General features: G+C 36.3%; 1 protein-coding gene across 1 annotated transcript in view; it reads right to left on the bottom strand.

Moving 5' to 3' along the window:
* Positions 1-260: 260 nt before the first annotated feature.
* Positions 261-19,777, bottom strand: part of LOC104076756 (cadherin-9-like) — a gene marked incomplete at its 3' end in the record, with an annotated part of 35,143 nt that continues 15,626 nt past the window's right edge. The window contains exons 3-5 of the mRNA XM_009577744.1: positions 6,687-6,806; positions 4,213-4,380; positions 261-448 (exon numbers count right to left, since the gene is read on the bottom strand). Of these exons, the coding sequence (XP_009576039.1) occupies positions 261-448; positions 4,213-4,380; positions 6,687-6,806 (476 nt within the window). The remainder of the gene's footprint in view (positions 449-4,212; positions 4,381-6,686; positions 6,807-19,777) is intronic.

The following is a 19,777-nucleotide window of genomic DNA, read 5'->3' on the forward strand; positions in this document are numbered from 1 at the left end:
ACTGTGTGTGAGAGTATATATATTGAACAGACAGCAGCCACTGAAATATTGCTTTATGTGAAGTGACATGCCAGGAAATTTCCCTCGAGACTTGAAAATAACAGATATCTGCTGAAGTAAGAGAAGAACAAAACTAATACAACAACTCTTTGGCAGCCTGACCCCTTGCGAGATCTACCCTTCCTTCCCCTGGAAAAAGAAAAATAACCATTACACCTGGAGAGCTAAGTACATATAAAAGAGAGGGAGAAAAAATAAACCTTTTTGACAGTTATAATCCCTTCCTGTGTGTCCTTGTCAGTGACGATATCAAACATGTCTGATCCATCCCCATTGGAGATGTTATACTCAATCTCTGCATTTTCACCCACATCAGGGTCATTGGCTTTAATTCTGCCAAGAGGAGTCCCAGGTGGTGCAGACTCAGGAGAGCTGAACTGGTAGGTGCCTGGAAGAGTGAAATCAAGCATTTATTATTTTGAGAAGCTTTGTTCTTCTGAATAACAAACATCTTCAATTTCACCTGGATTTTTTAAGTAACTTGAAGTTTGAAACACTTTAAGAAAAATGCTCTTAGTCATCATACTGAACTTTAAAACAGGGTTTGGTGTTGATTGACAAACTGTCACAAAAATTTCAAGTAACTCCTTAAAGCCATTTAGTACTGTGCTTTTAATGCTTTTTTTCTTTTCTTTTCTTTTCTTTTTTTTTTTTTTTGTTCTTCAGCTATAAGCTCAACAATAAGGCACCAGTTCTAACCTTGATTATTTAACAGTGTATATATTTTTTTTTCCCTCTCAATTTTCTAGAAATGTTCCCAGATATATTTAGAAGTAGCAGGGGATTTTGTTTTGCTTTCTCAAGGCACAAGAGTTCTAGAAACCAGTGTGGGTTTTGGAAAGAGACTAAAATAGAATAGGCTTTTTTTTAATTATTCTTTTGAAATATATATTCAAGATTTGTAGGTGTTCTGTGTGAAAGTAATTCATTCATCCATTATTGGTAATACATATTAAAGAGATATGGTAAAGAGCATTTGGATAGATGTTCATGTTAATTGCTATCGTTAATTGGAATGCAGATACATTCAGATTTTCTTTAACTTACTCTGCACATACTTTTTGTGTTCTTTCAATGGTTGGTTTCATTTAATGTTTTTATAATCAGGATGTGCTAGAAAAAATTCTGGTTACATAGATGTTTTAATCTTGCCTATGTGTATGAAAAGTGAATTTATATGTATTGTCTGACAACATTTGCAATAAAAATCTAATTATAAAGACATGCTGTTACAGAAAATGTATTAATCAGATGGTTTCTTTGACCAGTCGGAACTAAACAATGAAGACCTTTCATCAATAGCAAGACACAAATGTTTTCAAATCAGTATTTTCAGTTATTTGCTACCAAGAAAATGTAAAAAAAAAAATCCCATCTATTCAACATTTTATATGTGACATTCCAGAATCTGATGTTTCTTTTTGTATTAATATTAATTTACTAAGTGAAGTAGTAGCATTGGAAAAATACCTTAAAAGTCTGGACCTGACAAAACTAGCACCTGATAAAATGCATAATCCTTATTTGAAGGGTCCAATGAGAACCTGTATAAATTGTATTGACTTGTAGTACAGTACAGTCAAGTATCTTTCTTGCAACTAGTCTATTTACATGTCCTTTGCTTTCTTTTAAGACACTTAAAGGGTCCTGAAGGTTCCTTTTAAGTACAAGGACTATACCAAACGTCTGAATGAGTTTCTGTCCCCAAAAGTACAGACTAAATACAAAAGAGTGTCACTGCAGATACCTTATATATATATAGATGTGTAACAAAATGGAAGCTAATGCTTGATGTTAAATTGTATTTGCTGTTATAAAGTCAAGGTTGTAAGTGAAAACTCAGCAGTAGACTGTTTGGCTGCAATCCGCACAAACTGAAATGCATGTTATTTCCTTAAATCAGGCTGAAAATGGGATGAAAGTTAGGATTCCTGGCAGCTAACCATAAGTTTGAAGGTTTGCTCAAATTCAAGGGTTTGGCAGGTGAGCCAGAAATACTATAAGAATAGATTTAATCATGCTACTTATGACTTCTTCCAGAATAAATAACTCCCTTGAGTGCTTTTGCATCTGAAAGCATTCCTTATTTTTGTGGTGCTGTGTGAGTGCTACACATTTTCGGCATGCAAGATGGCTAATTTGGTTTAGAGTACAATTGAATTCAAAATGTGTAAGATTTTAATTATGGTGCCATTTAAATTCAGTTTAGGCCTATGTCTTTTACTATCTAGGACTCCTTTCAGGAAACAAAACAAAACAGAAAATCTGTTCCTTTTTAATGCAGTCTGAACAACCATTACTTCACAGTGCACTCTGCCATTTTCCTTTCTTCTGTCCCTCTAAGAAATCAATCTTTAGTTCTTCAGTACCTTGACATTAACTCCTGTTGCTTCCATTTGCAATTCACCCTCTCCTTTGGGCCACATTTTCACTTATTATTGCCTCACATAATAGAAAATGGAAGAGAATTGTTTTTGGAGGGAGCAGACTTCCAGAACTAGATAGTTCTTTGAAGGTATGCCCCTCTTCATAACTATCTAAGAAGAAATCAGAACCTCCAGATGTTTTTCTATGTTTTATTTCCTAGGAATTGCTGAAAATCACCCTGCTGAGGAGAAAGAAAATGAGAGGGAAGGGTCATCAGCAAAATGAAAATTGCACCATTGAATGGATCCCACAGCAGGTATTCTATAGCCCATCCAATACGTTTCAGTGATGTTCAAAGTAGAAAGCTATAGAGAATATTGTATGAGGCATCACATTGTGTAAATTTCTCTATAATTAAGTTTATTTTGCTGTTCTATGCATTCTTCATTTTTTTAAAAATTTGATTTAATTTATTTTAATTCAGCAACAAAGCTTACAATGCCATGTGCTACACCGCGTTCTAATTTAGTTCAAGAATTCCTATTTGCCAAAATATTATGGGCTATATCATGCCATACATGTTTAAGCAGTATCCTCGCCTGAAATCAAACAGGAAGGTTAGTTAAAAAATGCTGTTTGAGTTTGCCATGTGAAGGTGATTCTCAGCAAGTAAACTCTGTGAATTCAAATTAAATTTTCTTAATGAGGTCTGCAGTACTTCCCCTTCCCCCTCTTTTTAAAAAGCAATCTGTTATCATGAATAGAGATAAAAAAAGTTATATGCAATTTCAAGAACCCTTTCTCCCACACTGTCAGAGATTTCTAATATCTTTTTAAAATCTCTTCTAGGTTGACCTGTTTATATTATTCTGAATGTACTTATTGTCATGGCACTGAAGTGCTTTTCAAGTTTCTTCAAGTCCAGAAGAGCGTTTTCTAAATCAGCTCTGTTTGTTCAGTCTTTGGTGAATCTGTAAAGAGAGCCAGTCAGGTCCCTAATCAATGCCAACAAGCAATTCAAATTTTATAATGTGGACATTTTTCCAGCAGGCACGGAACAGAAGCTGTTAATTTCTTCGATCTGCAGCCTATCAAACAGTTATCAGATGGTGATTATAACAACTTGGGACTGGATTTAAACCAGTGGCCTAGGATGAAAGGATCTGTGAAGCTGTAGTATGCTGTGAAGCTTTCTGTATTGTGCAGCTTTGTGTTGTCTGCCATTTTTTACTCTACAGAGATATTTTTTAAAAAACTTAATTGTGTCAAACTGGTCTAGATTATCAAAATCATTCAACATCAAGAGCTGAACACAGATTGCAAGTACCTAAGCAAAATGCTTAGACTTCCAGCAGAGCATACCACCTGACCAACTCTGCCTGTACAAAGTGATACATTAGAAAATTTGCTGACCTATTTGCTTGCCTAAATATGTGGAGCTACAAGTGTCTCCAAAAACTGAACTCTAGAGTTTGTAATTAAATTCCTTTAAAGGCTTTCAAGTCCCTGCAGTTAGCCCAGCTTATTGTTACAGCTCACATTCCTGTAAACAGAGTAAGAATGGGAAGTAAGGTTATCATTCCAAGAAATATTTTGCTATTAAAAAAATGGAGGCATAGATTCCCATTTGCCTTAATAATGCTGCAACATAAACAGAGACAGCAGTAGGCCAGTATTTATACTAAAAAAAAAGGGAGAAAAAAGAAGATCCCAGATGGTGACAGTGAATCAGCTGATTTTAGAGAGGTTCTTTGGAAAACAACAGAACTATTAGATGCTCCATACTCTGGGGGAAACGAGGTGGATTGTCGTTGACATCAGTCAGCGTGATGTTCACGGTGGTAGTCCCTGATAGTCCTCCCATCTGGCCTCCCATGTCTTTGGCCTGGATGACTACTTGATACTGTTCCCTGTTTTCTCTGCTCATGTCTGGTAAAGCAGTCTTGATTATGCCTTGGAGAAGAAAGAAAAAGAAGAGACAGAGAGGTGAAGGAGAAGAAGCATCACCCACTTTAATCTCAGAGTTTTTAAATGGATTCATGTAAGATATACTGTGCAGATGTTAGTCCATAGCAATCAAAAAAAAGGTATACGGCAATAAGCCTTTCAATCTGTTGCTGATTTAATGTGATTTTAAGAAAAAAGAGAAATAAATGTAACAGAGACATTATTCACTGTTTGCGATGTGCTAAATCAATTTAATTATTCTTTCAATGACAAAAATATAAATATATATGTTGAATTAATTAAATTTTTCAGCTACTATCCCCAGTTATTATTTTAATGCATTATGTTATCTCCAGCCCTGGTGAGGTTTTGATATTATAGCACAAGGCTGAACTCTAACATACCCTAGATTAATTCTTTTGGACTGTAATAGATCATAGATTTTAATGCCCAGTGATGGCCACTGTAAGTCAGCTAGGGGTATAGCTAATAAAAGAAATGGACAAGACTGTAAAATTAGTGTTGGAAAATATTTTTTGTGTGTCTGATCTCAAGAATTTCATAAATGTAATTTAAATGTCTCAGACCTTTGTACAGCACACAAAAAGAGTAGGGACCTCAGGTGAGAAAACCAAAAATCCCATAGCCTGAACAGAGAAGTGACCTCAATCCTCCTGGGATCCAGAGCCCAAAAGACCTTTTCATTAAAGTTTTCTTTTAGAAAACCAAGCAGAGTTTTTTTGTTGGTGGTTTTTTTGGTTTTTTTTTGTTGTTGTTGTTGGGGTTTTTTTTGTATTTAGAAGGGTGGTGGCTTTGTAAGGTTGAAGTGATGCGAGCTTTCTCTTGTGAAGTGGGAGAATTTAAATACAGCATCCTTTTTTACTTGGAGGATTCACACCCCTGCCTTTCCTTTCTCAGAAGAAGGCTCTCATTACAAGCTGGGCTTGATATGGAAGCTGTCCTATTTATGCAAAAACAACCCTGGAAAACTCCTACTCCTAGAAAGAGAGTGAAACAAAGAAAAAAAACCACTGTAGTCTAGTGGTTATGATATTTACTTCTGATACAGGATTACCTGGTTCTGATTATAGTACCTAGGCTTGTTAATATATATAACATTAAAAAGCAAATTGGATAAAAATGAAAGATAATCCCAGAACCAAAGATGAGAGCCAGGTCTCCCCCAAACCATCTGCCTGCCTAACCACCTGCTGTCATCAGTTAATGACCGTGTGGTACTGGTCCTGTTTCCCTGCTCATGCCTGGTAAAGATGTTTTGAGTAGGGAATTGGAGAAAAGAGAAAAAGGAGAGACATAGGAAAAGGTGTAAAAACCCCAAACACTCTAGTCCTAGGCAAAGTCATTATGCTCCCTTTTAAAACTGTAGACATGTGACTCTTATTATCTTTTTGATATAATGCCCTTGCTTTGAAACAATAAATTGTTTCAAAAGGAAATTAACCATCGTCTGAGCATGCTCAATAGATTAGGAACTTCAGGGATTCTGGGCACAATTGCACTTAAATTCTGGATTCTCAAATCAGAGCAATTTTGATAACATGCAGGAACAAGCTAATGCAACGCTTGCTAAGTCTTATGTGCATGAGGATTAGGTATATGGAGCGGGGGAAAGTGATGTTGTTTGTTTCTTTTTTGAACCCCAATTTTGGATTATAGATATCCAAAGTTCACACAAGTTTTCCTTCTTTGTGTCTGTCTCTTATCTGATTTCCTGCATAACAGTGAAAAGGGCTTCCTTTCATGTTTTATAACTTAAAAGCATTAATGCTTCTTGCTTCAATTCTGATAGCTGCAGAGTACAGTTTCAAAAAGCATCTTGAGTTAAAAATTGTCAACGGTCAAGAATTTATCACAAACTTTTAGAAATAATTAATTTCCCTTTGGGGATATTTTTTTACCTTATGGTCTAAAATTGTCCAGCTCCTTTTTTCTGTTCTTAAAGACAAACAGATGAAATTCCCAGAAACTGGTGTAAAATAAGCTTTAATACCTTCATGATTCTTTAGACCCTTTACTATATTCTAAAAAATGTTGACCTTTACAGTTAACAGTCGTCTTCCGGAAATCTTATTCATACCAAGTAAAGCAGTTCTTCTTCTGCAATAATGTTAACAAAAAAAGGTATACTTTTATTGTGATTCCAGTTTCCATTTAGAAAAAGTGTATCAGCTTTGTGCCAAGTCATATGATGCCATGCGCCTGTTCCAATATTTAAACGCAAGTGAAAAGTGTCTTGATCCCTGCATCTTGTCTCTGTCATTGCAAAAAGTAAGACTGAATGAATTGCTAACCTGTTTCTGGATCCACTGAGAAGTATGGCTGTCCCTGGAGGATGCTGTACACCACTTTGGCACTGTTTCCGTAGTTGGCATCATCAGCATCTGTGGCTGTCACTTGAATAACAGATGTACCTAAATGGGTACCAAACAAGGAATCAGCAGATTTTAAGAAGGCACCTACTTGTTATAAACAACACATAGTGGTTTCAGTATTGAATTCAGTAAAAAAATCAAACAGCATCCAGTGGACAAATCCAGTGTTATCCTACCCAAGCAAACAGTAAAATAGTGTCTCATCTTCCTCGTGACTAAAACTAGAATCATTATTGCTTAAGTTTCATGCTTCAGTTAAACATGAGTAAACAAATATAGATTGACACATGTCTTTGAAACCCAACACAGCATTAGGTTCTTTTGGTGATCAAACAGGTTTGAAGATTGTTCTCTGGTAATAACATGACCTCAGTTGAAACTGTTCACTCAAAAGGTAGGTAGCTGCTGTGTGAAAAGTACCATTGTGATTCTTAAGTTTGGCGTATTCAGTAAATTAACCTAAAGCAAATTTCCTCATACTCATTTTCTGCTTAGATCACAACCTCCAAATACCTGAAGTCAGACTGAATAAAAAATTTTGTCTCATCCTAAATAATTTTTAAGAGGTTTTTAAAAAGTTGACTTGGTTTTGCAATAAGAAATTCTGGGGTTTTTTCTCTCTTGATCAAAATTGTCCACCTACTTGGCAAATAATTGCCATTAAACGATAACTACATTTTTTAAACATTTACTTATTTTGCATGAAAAAGGCTTATCTATGTCCTGTGATCACAATGAGGAGGATATAAGCTATATGGGATTAAGAACACTGTGAGCCAACACATTTGGTGTAGTTTATGGTTTAGAAGCAAATGAAAGCTTCTGCAAAGCCCTTCTTATAATATATATAAAAGGACAAAACTGTTCTTCACAAGCTTTTATTTCTAAGCAATTTTCAAGATGTCAGGATACATTTTTCTAACACAATCTAGAGCTGACAAATGTCTGGATAAATACAGGCAGTCTAATAGCTAGAAGTGTAAAGGTCCTTAACTCCTTGCCAAGGGCAGAAGGCTGACTGAGAAGCAGCTCTTTACCCTATTTTTGTCTGAGTATTTTTATGTATCTCACTTTCCTTAGAAGAAAAAGGTCTACTGAACACTGTCCATTTAAGTGATATCATTTCCTATTTCTTTTTTTCTTCACCCTCAGCCTTTCTAGATTGAAGTTCACCCAGATAACTTGCAGACAAGTATCTGTCTTGACCATAAATTTAGAAGATGTTCATTTACCTGTGACTAATGGAATTGAAGTGAATCATCTCTACTGTCGCTTTTCAGTGTATTCAAGGGATTGGAGAAAGTAGAAATCCAGAGTAATCAAAACAGATTTATGAAAGCACATGTTACTATTAGGTCCTGTTAGATGCATCTGTTTTCTCATAGTATGTAATACCGCTTTAGACATAATAATTTTACCTACATAATAGTAACAATTCCTACTGTTTCAGGTTATCTGAACAGCATGACAAGAGGGCAGGAATACTTCTTTCTCTGAAACAAACCAGCAGAATAAAGTTGTAAAAATGCTTTGTCACAATTCATCCAACTGAAGAGGATTTTTGCCATCAGCAATCTAGATTACTTTTTGCCTGGTTAAACAGTTAGAGGTCATCTGTGTGCCAAGCTGAGCTGTAAAGATAATCCTGAAGAAGTGAATATTTAAGGACAATTTTATCACTAACAGAGTCTAGCAGAACTGCTCATCTGGATAAAAAATGAAGATAGTTTTTTGAGAAATGTAAAGTTCCATGGGTCTTATCTGCTTTCAAAAAAGCAAATAAGTTGAATCCCATGCCTCCTCAAGACTAACAGGGAGAGTCAATATCACTTGCTAGCCTATAAAAATGTAAAATTAGTCAGTAGAATCATATGCTTACATTGTGTGCCACTGTAGCATCTAGAAGTTAAGAATCAGGGGAAATGATTCATCCCATCCTCCCCCCAAAAAACCCAAAATATCTTCATCAGGAAAACATATTGCTGTGGCTTCCTGTTCTAGGCACTGTCTTGGGATGGACACAAAGTTTGAGTATGATCATAACAACTGAATGCACATTAACTTCCTTTTCCTAGTGTACTGTTTTGATGAAAAAAAGAATGCTGAAGCCTGCTTTGAGAATGTTTTTTTAAAAATTCTTTTTTAAAGAAAGGCATTTCAGAGCTCAGGGCAGTCTTTGGGAAATTTCTGTCTTTGTCTCATTGGAATGTATATCTTTGTTGCCTGAGGCTCAAGTGCCATGTAATTATGGTTGCTGAGGAGAGTACAGAAGCTGTAACCCTACAGAAACTTTGGAGGTCACTAGCAGATAATTCAAGTGGGTCTTATATAGAATGAGATCTCATTTTAGTTTGCAAAATATCAATATTTTCTTTTATTTGTCAAATTCTGTAGAGTGATGAAAAAATAGTGTTATAATAGTTGCTGCTTCCTAGTAAACCAATAGTACAATTGTAAAAAACAATTAACAAAAGTGTATCCTCAGGAGATTTATTACCAGCATGCAGTTCAGTCTTTTCTCTGCCAACAGTCTGCTGTGTCATAAAGGAGGATCCTCACGAAAAATAGGCAATGCTTGTGCAGCTTTTTTTTATGAGGAAAGAAACTTCTCTTAGCTTTTGGGGTCGAAATTAAACCAGGAAAGGCAGTGAAATAAAGGAACTCAGCACTAATTACAAAGTAATTGGTAATGAGTCAAAACCAGATTGGATTTTTTTAATTAAAGACATCTATGCCCTATCCTCACCCCCACCTGAATGGTACCCACAGAATGTGGATGTATTTATTCATCTGTTTATTTATAATCTAGATTACCCCACAAGCAGCCTTTTGCCCACATTTGTCAGCAGAAGTCAGCATGATTTAAAATATGAATCAGGCTGCTAGGTTAAAAATTAGAAGCTTTCTGAGATACTTCCACAGCTGCCAACATAAACAGGAATGAGAGAGTGAAGTAGAGCCTGGGAAGAATTGGGGTGGGGGGGAAGGTGTTTTAGTTTATGTCTTTGTTTCTCACCATCCAACTCTATTTTTAATGGGCGATAAATTAAATCAATTTTCCCAAGCCAAGTCTGTTTTTCCCCTGATGGTACTTGGTAAGTGATCTCCCTGTCTTTTTTTCAATCCATGAGCTTTTCCATCTTATTTTTTCCCACTGTACTGTTGAGGAGGAGGAGTGAGAGAGCAGCTTGGTGGGCCTCTGGCAGCCAGCCAATATCAACACACCACATGAGCAAACTGATGTGAAAGATGACAGAGAAAATGTGAGAATGGCTACAATAGCAGTCTAAGGAGTAATAACATCACTTTTCTGCAAAACAAAGTGAACTTCAACCCAATCCTACCCAGCAAGCCTATCCCATCTCAGGATGGGAACTAAGTCTCAGAGTTCTCAAGAGGTAAGTCTTATTTTCTTTTCCTTTCTTTTTAATTTTTCTTTTTTTGTTGTTTGTTTTGTTTTGTTTTGTTTTGATGAATTCTCAGTACTTCTGTCACACAGCTTGCAGATTGTTTTGTTGGCTTTGTCTGTTAAAGATTCTCTCTATGCCTGCATACAATGAGCAAGGAACAGCAGTTTGCTGAATGTGTTGAATTTGCCAAGCTTTATGAGTGCTATAGCATCAGCATTAATTTTTTTTTTCCTTTTCTTCTTTGCTTAGATATACATTTGAGTCTGGAAGCTTAAGCACTTTGACAACATATCTGTGATGGATGGGGTCCTAATGTAGGGATGGAAAAATGCAGAAGGATAATTGTGAAGATAACCTGAGAGAAGACAAATCTAGACTAAATCTGTGTAGGTAGTGTCTTTGTGTGCGTGTGTTTGTGTGTGCATATGAATGCATGTATGTGCATGCAAGAATGTAGAGTCCAAAAAGGAAAACTTAATTAGAGAGGGTGTCATTCCATATCTAGGTCAGTATATCTCAGTGTCAGAACTGAGTCCCACTGAAACAGATTTCCAGAACTCATGAAGAGTGAGACATACATTTGAAAAAGCATTTGAAATCAGAATGCTTTTCTGAATTATGTCAAAAATGCTTTCTCTTTTTTTGTGCTGTTTGGTCTTTGAAAAAGTCCCTCTAGTATAATTAGGTCTCCTAGCACGATATTGGAGTGCATTGAAAAGTTGAAGTAAATAGCCTGCAGAGGATTGCTGTAGTGCAAAATGGGTCTTCCTCTAGATGAGATAGGCACACATTTTGCTACCTTTTCATGTAAAGTCATAGTCTTCAGCATGCAACTCTTGTTCCTACTTGGCTTATTTGCTTGGCATGAATTAAAACAACTTCTGCCAGTCACAAGAATATATCTGCGTCTATTTGAAAATGCTATTGTTACTGATAACTTTTTCTGTAACCTTCATTTTGAACAATATTGTCCAGCTTGGGTGAAGAAAATGAGCAGATTATGTTGTTAGCATAGTGTGTTTCAAGATTCTACCATGAATTCTGGATCAAAAAATGACAGACAGTTATTTAAATATCATTCAGAACCATGACATTTCTTTTCCAAAGGGAATTCTGTAACTTCAAAATGCATTTTGAGTTTGATTCTGATTTTTTATAAAAGTAGGATTTCAGATCAATTCAAACTTTTAATTTTAAGAAAAAGTCATAGAATCATAGAATTGTAGAATGGTTTGGGTTGGAAGGGTCCTTTAAAGGTCATCTAGTCCAACCACCCTGCCATGGGCAGGGACATCTTCAACTTGATCAGGTTGCTCAGAGCCCCATCCAACCTGACCTTGAATGTTTCCAGGGATGGGGCATCTACCACCTCTCTGGGCAACCTGTTCTACTGTTTCACCACCCTCATCATAAAAAATTTATTCCTTTTATCTAATCTAAATCTACCCTCTTTTATTTTAAAACTATTACCCTTTGTCTTGTCGCAACAGACCCTTCTAAAAAGTTTGTCCCCATCTTTCGCATAAGCCCCCTTTAAGTACTGATAGGCCGCAATAAGGTCTCCCCGGAGCCTTCTCTTCTCCAGGCTGAATAACCCCAACTCTTTCTTCATAGGAGAGGTGTTCCATCCCCCTGATCATTTTTGTGGCCCTCCTCTGGACCTGCTTCAACAGGTCCATGCCTTTCTTGTGCTGAGGGCTCCAGAGCTGGACGCAGTACTCCAGGTGGGGTCTCAGCAGAGCAGAGTAGAGGGGCAGAATCACCTTCCTTGACCTGCTGGCCACGCTTCTTTTGATGCAGCCCAGGATACAGTTGGCCTTCTGGGCTGCGAGCGCACATGTCCAGCTCATAGTCCTTCTTGGCAGGGCTGCTCTCAATCCCTTCATCCCCCCAGCCTGTATGGATACCAGGGGTTGCCCTGACCCAGGTGCAGGACCTTGCACTTGGCCTTGTTGAACCTCATGAGGTTGTCCAGGTCCTTCTGGATGGCATCCTGTTCCTCAGGTGTGTCAACCACACCACTCAGCTTGGTGTCGTCTGCAAACTTGCTGAGGGTGCACTTGATCCCACTGTCTATGTTATTGATGAAGATATTAAACAGTATTGGTCCCAATACGGACCCCTGAGGGACACCACTTGTCACCGATCTCCATCTGGACACTGAGCCGTTGACCACTACCCTCTGGATGCGACCATCCAACCAACTCCCCATCCACTGGAAAGTCCACCCATCAAATCCATACCTCTCCAGTTTAGAGAGAAGGATGTTGTGGGGGACCATGTCAAAGGCCTTACAGAGGTCCAGATAGATGACATCTTTGGCCTTCTAATATAAAGTTTTCAAAAAGTAATTTGGAAATTAAAAAATCTGAAAATGCTGAAACTGTATGTTTTTTACGTTACCAGACAGCTTCCTTTCTATTTTTTCTCATCAACTTCTGTCAAAATTGGCAATTATTGAAAAGTTCTGATTTTTACAGAGAACTTTTTTTGTGTGTGTGTGTGTATCTAGCTCTATTTAAGAGAGAGCTCCACTCAAAGCAGAAAGGATGTCTCATTTTCAGAAATAGAAGACCAGCTGGGGTAAGTGAAGAGGCAGGAAGGACTTTGTCTCCCTAAAGGAGAAGTGCTTGTGCTTGCTTCCGGTTTTCAAGCACAATGATGATCTGCTGTTCATCAAGTTTATTCATGGAGGGAGGATTTTAGAAGTGGATTACTTTTACAAGCTGAAAAGATTTGGGAGAGCTCTGGAAAACCTCTGGAGGCAAAATTAGGAATTTTGTTTGGCTAAAAGACTAAAGAAGATAAGTGGACAGATAATTTGCTCAGACAGCATGGCTCGAAGGAGTATTTTCATGCGGACATACTATGGAGATGCCTCTGCTGAAGACATGAGTGAAATCTTAAGTGAGCTACAGAAATATTGAGAGGTATTAAACCATTTTTGTTTTTGAGAGCAGGTTGTTCTCTCTGGATAGGACTCTGTGCTTAGGCAATGAACTGGAGAAATTATGAACTAGGAGCAGTCATATGGCACTACCCAAGCCTAAAAAGTTTAGGAACACGCAGAATTCACCACCAAAGATCTCATTACCACATCAGTTGGACTACATCACTTCAGACCGCTTTCTGTACAAAGGGCAGGGCTAAATAAGGTTGAGATATCACTCTTATGTTCTGACTGGAAGAAACTCTACCTAGAAAGCTGAAGGAATAGGGAACTGCAATGTGAACTTTGCTCTTTTGTACATGACCACATTTTAACAGAGATTTCACTAGACTGCTTTTTCTTTGATGCAGAAAAGGCCAGAATGTTGGTAGCATAAAAGATTTGTAAGAGCAAAGGAAAAAGAAGAGTAAAAGCAGAAAAAGAGCAAGTGTCAACAGGTAAATAGATAAATGATCCAAGCTATAAGAGGAATAAATGGGCATGACCGAGAAAAACAAATAAAGCCAACTTAGAACAAATAAGGAACATGAGGAACCAGACTCAAAGGAGCAATAACATGACACTGGAAAATTAAGAAGGAACTTATAAGCCATATATATTGAGCAGAAATGTATAGAAAAGATAAAAAAAAAAAAAAAAAAAAGAGGAGGCAAAAAGGTAGCATAAAACAGGAGATACAATATTTCATAAATTACATTTTACCAAGTTGATGATTTTTAATAGTCCACTGTATAGGTTTGAGGTGAAACTTAATTTCACTTGAAAACATGCTATCTTTTATTTTTGTGTATATAGTCTCACATAATGGCTTACCGAGAAGTCAGCTGATGCGCTAACTCCTGTAGATGGGTACTGTACTTTTTTTTTGGCTGCCCACTGACCTCGCATCCAGGAATCTCAAACTTTGCACCACTGTGGTGTACATAAACAGCCACTGTAATCCCTGCTAATGTGACTAAAAGCAATTTATGAGAGATGCAAGAAAACCAAGCTATGCTGCATGGTATAGCCTTACTTCTTCCCTCAGAACTACTTTTTCCTCTCCATTTCACTCCATACTAGTAAAAACAGATGGACATTACCACCCATTCTGGAAATATGAGATGTTATTTTTATGCACCTTTACTCTGGAAACAGTGCCTTGTATTTTATAAACATAATGGGGAAATAATTCTCAACATTTTTCGTGTGTGTTGTGTTTTGATATTTTGGGGTTTTGTTCAATGCTTCCTTTTCTATGACAAAATGAAGTCACGTTTTAGACTGTGTTATCAGAACTTGCATTAAAGAAGTACATGCTAATGATTGTCTCACCACATAGAAAGATGTAATGTGACTGAACTACTCTGTCTTTAATCTGCCTGAAATGCTGTGTGGGGCAGAGGCTTTTGCCAGTGAATACAATACATACATCATTATAACATAATATCTGAAATTGAACTGGAAAAGAATGGCTAAAGCTGAACAAAGCCTCTAGCCCTTGTCCTCCTGCTGTTCAATACCTTGATACAGTAACTTTAGTTTTCCTTTGGCAGTAATTGTAACTGTGAAGTACATCAGATGCCCTGCATGAGAATTTGAAAAGCATTATGGATGCAATAACAAGTGAGAAACAGTAAAAAGAATGAGAAGTAGCTTGAAGTATTGGTGGGTGAACAACTCTGTGTATGTTTATTCTTTTGGGAAGCTTCTTTTTCCCTTTCTCACCATAAAGAAAGTCACTTCATAAACAGCATACTGGTGCCATCAAATGGCAGTGATAAGATAGAGAAAAGACTAGTCAGACTCTTTCAAGTGTTAATGTTTACTAGCTTTGACATTGCATTTCCTAGTGACTAAAGAGGTACAGTATAAAGTGGTGATCTGCCATCCATAATAAATGAACTGCAACTTAGAAATCTTTTTCATTCTATTCAACATGCTATACGTACTTACAATTAGAAAACACACTTCTTTTAGGCAGAGCAAGTATCTGCTATCTATGTTCAAAGAGAAATTAAAACCAAAAATGAAAAGAATGAATCACAAAATTATCCTCAAAATTTCTATTCAAAATAATGATGAAACTCACCGGTAGCATGTTTCTGGGCCCAGAGCTGCTATGCATATGGTAAGGTTGTTCCAACTAGAATTAGTCGCTAATGAAACCAATATGTTAAAAGAGCAACAAGTAATGCCATAATATGGCAGTTAATTACCTTGGTTAATCTTTCTCTGACTACAATGCTTTTATGGAGTATGTGGAAATAGGCCAGCTTTATGGACTGACAGCTGCCATCCATGACAGGTCAGTCACAGGAACTCCACCACTTAAGAATCCTTGAAGGCTTATTTCCTTTTTAAAGATGAGAGCTGGCGATCTTGGCCCTTTGCCCATCTTAATTTCTGGAATACTCCAGAAGAGAGAAACAGCTTTCAGCTATTTTTATGATAAACTTAGGAAGAGTTTGTCCCCATTGATCCTACTAGGAGAAGTAGTAGTTCGTAAAGGCTGCAATGTGGTTATCTATTGATTAAAAATCCCAATTACTAGCCAACAATTCCAACCAAGTTTTTAGTTCTATCTACAACTTTTAATGTATAAAATAATGAAGTAATTATAGGGATGTTATTTCTTCACTAATCTCAGGTCCTTTTGTTCATGTAGCACACCTTTAAGAAGATTTCTGTTTTGCCCTTTTCTTCTCTCAAAAGAAGTTACCTGATGTCCTCCATACAATCTCTAAAGGTTTCACTTAAGAGCAAAAAAGCAAGCTTAAAAGAAACTGTTTTCAATAATTGCCACTTTTTAGGACTAAACTTTGAGTTTCTGATCTACATGTCTGTACAGTTCTGTGTTTTACAATGCAACACAGACAGGTTTATGAATTTTTTTGGAAGGAACAAGTTAGCTTTCTGTACCTATTTTTCATTTGCTCTCTTTTTTTGAGCTCAGCTTTTGTATCTCTCTATTAGATTTTGGAGTGTCTCTTTACTATGGATTTCTATCTATGACTGGGAATTAGAATCTCACTCTCATTTGCATCTTCAAAATTCTTCTGTAATACAAATAAATAAAAATCTTTACAGAGTTTCTATGTTTGCCAGCTCTGCAAATAAGTGCAATTTGAAACCATACGTGAATCTCTATTATGACCATGAGAATGTAGTCCATTATTATTAAGACAACAGGCTGGCCTCATATTTATTTTATCTGGGGGCTTTTTCATCATCTGTGGGAACTCCCAATTGGGTGGTGACAAAGTCTGTCTCTTTAAATATTAATACAGCTTTGGAAAATAGTAATTTTCTATGAAAATGCAGTAAATTAAGATACGAATTTACATTAATTTATAATATGTGATTTGTGAAAGCCTCTTGCTTCTATTGTGTTTAGATACTGTGGATGTTGTGTGTGGAAATGACAATAAAGTCTTGTAATTTGGAAGAGAAATGGAGTCTAAAGCAGTGAAAATGAAACAAATTCCAGGGTTTTCTTAGTCATGGGCTTTTTAAAAATTACATTAGCTAGAGTACTATTTTTAGACAAATGCAAAACACTTCTAGAGCTTGCACACGTATATATAAGTAAATACAAATGTAAGTATATACATGTGTGTGTGTGTATGCACATGTAGACAAACCCCCTAGAATATTAAGTAGGGTCACTCTAGGGACTTTTCTGTTATTATTTCTAGACATTTTGTTTATCTTCAAAAGTGTTCAAATGTCTTGAGTACAATCTGTCAAAAGATTCACATGCAGAAGAGTTCTGCTAAAGATTGTTGAATTTTCACTACGTTTGCAAATTAATCACAAGTGCATTGGCTATTGATTGCAAGATTACAGTCAATGATGCACATCATGAGGACGATCTCATTTGGATAACTCTCACAGATTTGAAAAGTTCTGGTTGATAATGATTAAAGATATTGATTCCAAATTGCTTGCTTGAGAAACACTCTTAGAAATGCCTGAGCTAATTCCCAAAGGTTTACACACTGGGGTGTCTAGGTGTCAATGAAAATTAGTTGAACATATGCTCTTAAATACTTTGTTTATCTTCCTCAGGTAGACACACATTCCTGATAGCCAAGATATCTTTTAAAATCTTATTCACGAAGTCAGTAAGTATTAGTCTTCTGGACCATGAAATAGAAGACTTTTTATCCTGTCCTCTCTTTTAATCACCTCAGTGCACTAAAGAGGTGGTTATTATTTAGGTGTTTTTTTCACAACTGTCACATATTTTGACTTTATGAGGAAATAAACCTTTTGATTTTTTGTACATAGCCTTATCTATCACAGGCTATTTATCATTTGCCTTGGAGCAGAGTGAAGTAACTGTTACTGAGTTGGCTTTCTGACAGGAAGCTTTGGTAAGAATTTGCAGTTTATTGACAGCAACTCTGTTAAATGCAGGATATTCACACACATGTACATACTTCAGGGGACAGAAAGTTAGGTTGTTTTGGTTGGGTTTTTTTTTTTTAATTACCAATTAGGTGTGAGCAATATTTTTTTTAAATATGAAGGTATGAACAATTCTCATAAGGAATAAAATTGATATTTGCACAGATCTTAATCATGCTTGATCTTAGTCATGCTTGATCAGTCATATATCTATGAGGTTGTAGGAAAAAGCTATTCTGGAAAGTCTTTTGAGGGATCTGGTTAGATAGCAGATAATAAAGTAAATGTGAGCGTCAGGACTGCTGTCATTGTGAAAACTTACAGATGTGCATTTTGCTAGATATTAAGAAAAATACAGAGATTGCCATGAGAAATGCTGTAAGCTATCTTGTTCCATGTACTTAGTAAAAGATGAGTATCAGTGGGAATAATATAGAGTAGTTTTCAAATAAGCAGGAGTTAGACAAGATAGTCCAGCATAAGCCTTTTCTTGCCTTCATTTTCTTGACTTTGTGAAGGCTGTGTATGACACAGAAAATTTCCGAAATGACTATGTGATTGGCAAGAAAGAAAAATGGTGACGAATAATAGAATTCAAGCTGAATTGTTAATTGAACGTAGAAAAACACACATGCAGTAACTGCCATTTCTATAATTCATCTTCTATGTTGCTAGAAACTTATTATCAGTTCTCATACCAATTTTCATGATTTAATTGAAAGAAATGTCATATTTTGTATCTGTAATATATATAAACGTACATATCTATTATATATAAATATATACATGGCAGACATTCATAGTCCTTCCACCTCAGTAGAGAGCCATTTGATGGTCTCTTTTAGGGAAAATTGTGGACTTCTTTTGGGGGAGTAATATTCCTTTCCTGAGCCCGCTACTCTTAGGCTGGTGGCATGTTGCAGCCAAATCATTTGTAATAGAAGTAGTCCTAATTATTCAGATTCACATGAGATAAAGCTTTCATTTCTCAGTAGCTCTACTAAAACTGAGGGTTAGGGGTAGAGGGGGATAGCTCATGAAATGAGGTACGTGGGATAAATAAATATGTAGGAGTTTGGACCTTTGTTTTGTGACAGATTGATCTGTTTGATGAGACTTTCCTCTTTAGAAGACTGAAAATTATGTCAAAACATCTTTATGTACATTCTACTGTGTGTGATGCTTGTAACTTTAATTTGTATTATATTAGAAAAAAGTGTTTTATCTTACACCCAAATATGATCCATTGTATCTTATTTACACATTTTGGAAATACTTAGAAGTTATAGAGAAATTTGGTGAAAAAAAAAACCCAAAACCACCCTGCCTTTGTGTTTTATTTTCAAAATAGGTGTATGCATGTGTTAGCATGATTTTAAAAAATAAACCTGACATTTTACACTCAGCTGCATAATGTTCACAACTAAAATGTATATTCAGGCATTCAGAAAGCTGCCTTTGCTTTTAAAAACAACTGAAAAGCTTTTGTGTTCAGAAGATTAGACTAAGTAAGCATCCCAGATGTGCTTTGGTTTAACAGAATGAAAAAATGAAATAATACTTCTCAATATAATTTGTAAATTTCTCTTGTGGCTACATATAACCAACGCTCAAACAGATTTAACTTACATCTAGTTAATTACAATTCCTGACTTAGATCTGTGTGTCCAGTCTTCTTAGCCTACTACAGATCCAACATTTGAGAAATTCCATTTTTAAAAATCATTTAAATGAAGAAAAGGATTTTTTTCAGACACCTAAAACTACACAAGTAACTTAACTACATAGTGTCAGGAAAGGACCCTGTGCATTAGCATGATGTAAATAGAGACATTAACGTTAGCCCTTTAAGAGCAAGATCTGCCCTTAGACAACAGATTACCTCCTCCCCACTATTAGCTTGCTTATTTTAATGTCTGACGTGTTTTAGTTTTAATAAAGGAGATAACATATGTATGCATCTATTTGATATGTTCCTTCTGATAAAGATGCAGGTGTTCCTAGTATTAGTAATGTTAATTAGTCCCAGCTATTGCAGTCCTTAGTACCAGCAGTTCAATTACTGCAGGCTCCAATATGGTCACATAAATGTGAGAAGGGGCTCACTGCACCTGTTACACTGTAGCCTGTCTTAAAAGAAACAAAATTATTTGGTGGCTGGTAGCTGCAAGAGTTCATAAGGGACTAAATGAGGTGCCTGTAAACTGGTATCATGCATAGGAATTCAGTATTTACAGGTTGCACATGGCTGTGAATTG

Source organism: Fulmarus glacialis, unplaced genomic scaffold (genome assembly GCF_000690835.1).
Source record: "Fulmarus glacialis isolate BGI_N327 unplaced genomic scaffold, ASM69083v1 scaffold165, whole genome shotgun sequence".
Classification (NCBI taxonomy): Eukaryota; Metazoa; Chordata; class Aves; order Procellariiformes; family Procellariidae; genus Fulmarus; species Fulmarus glacialis.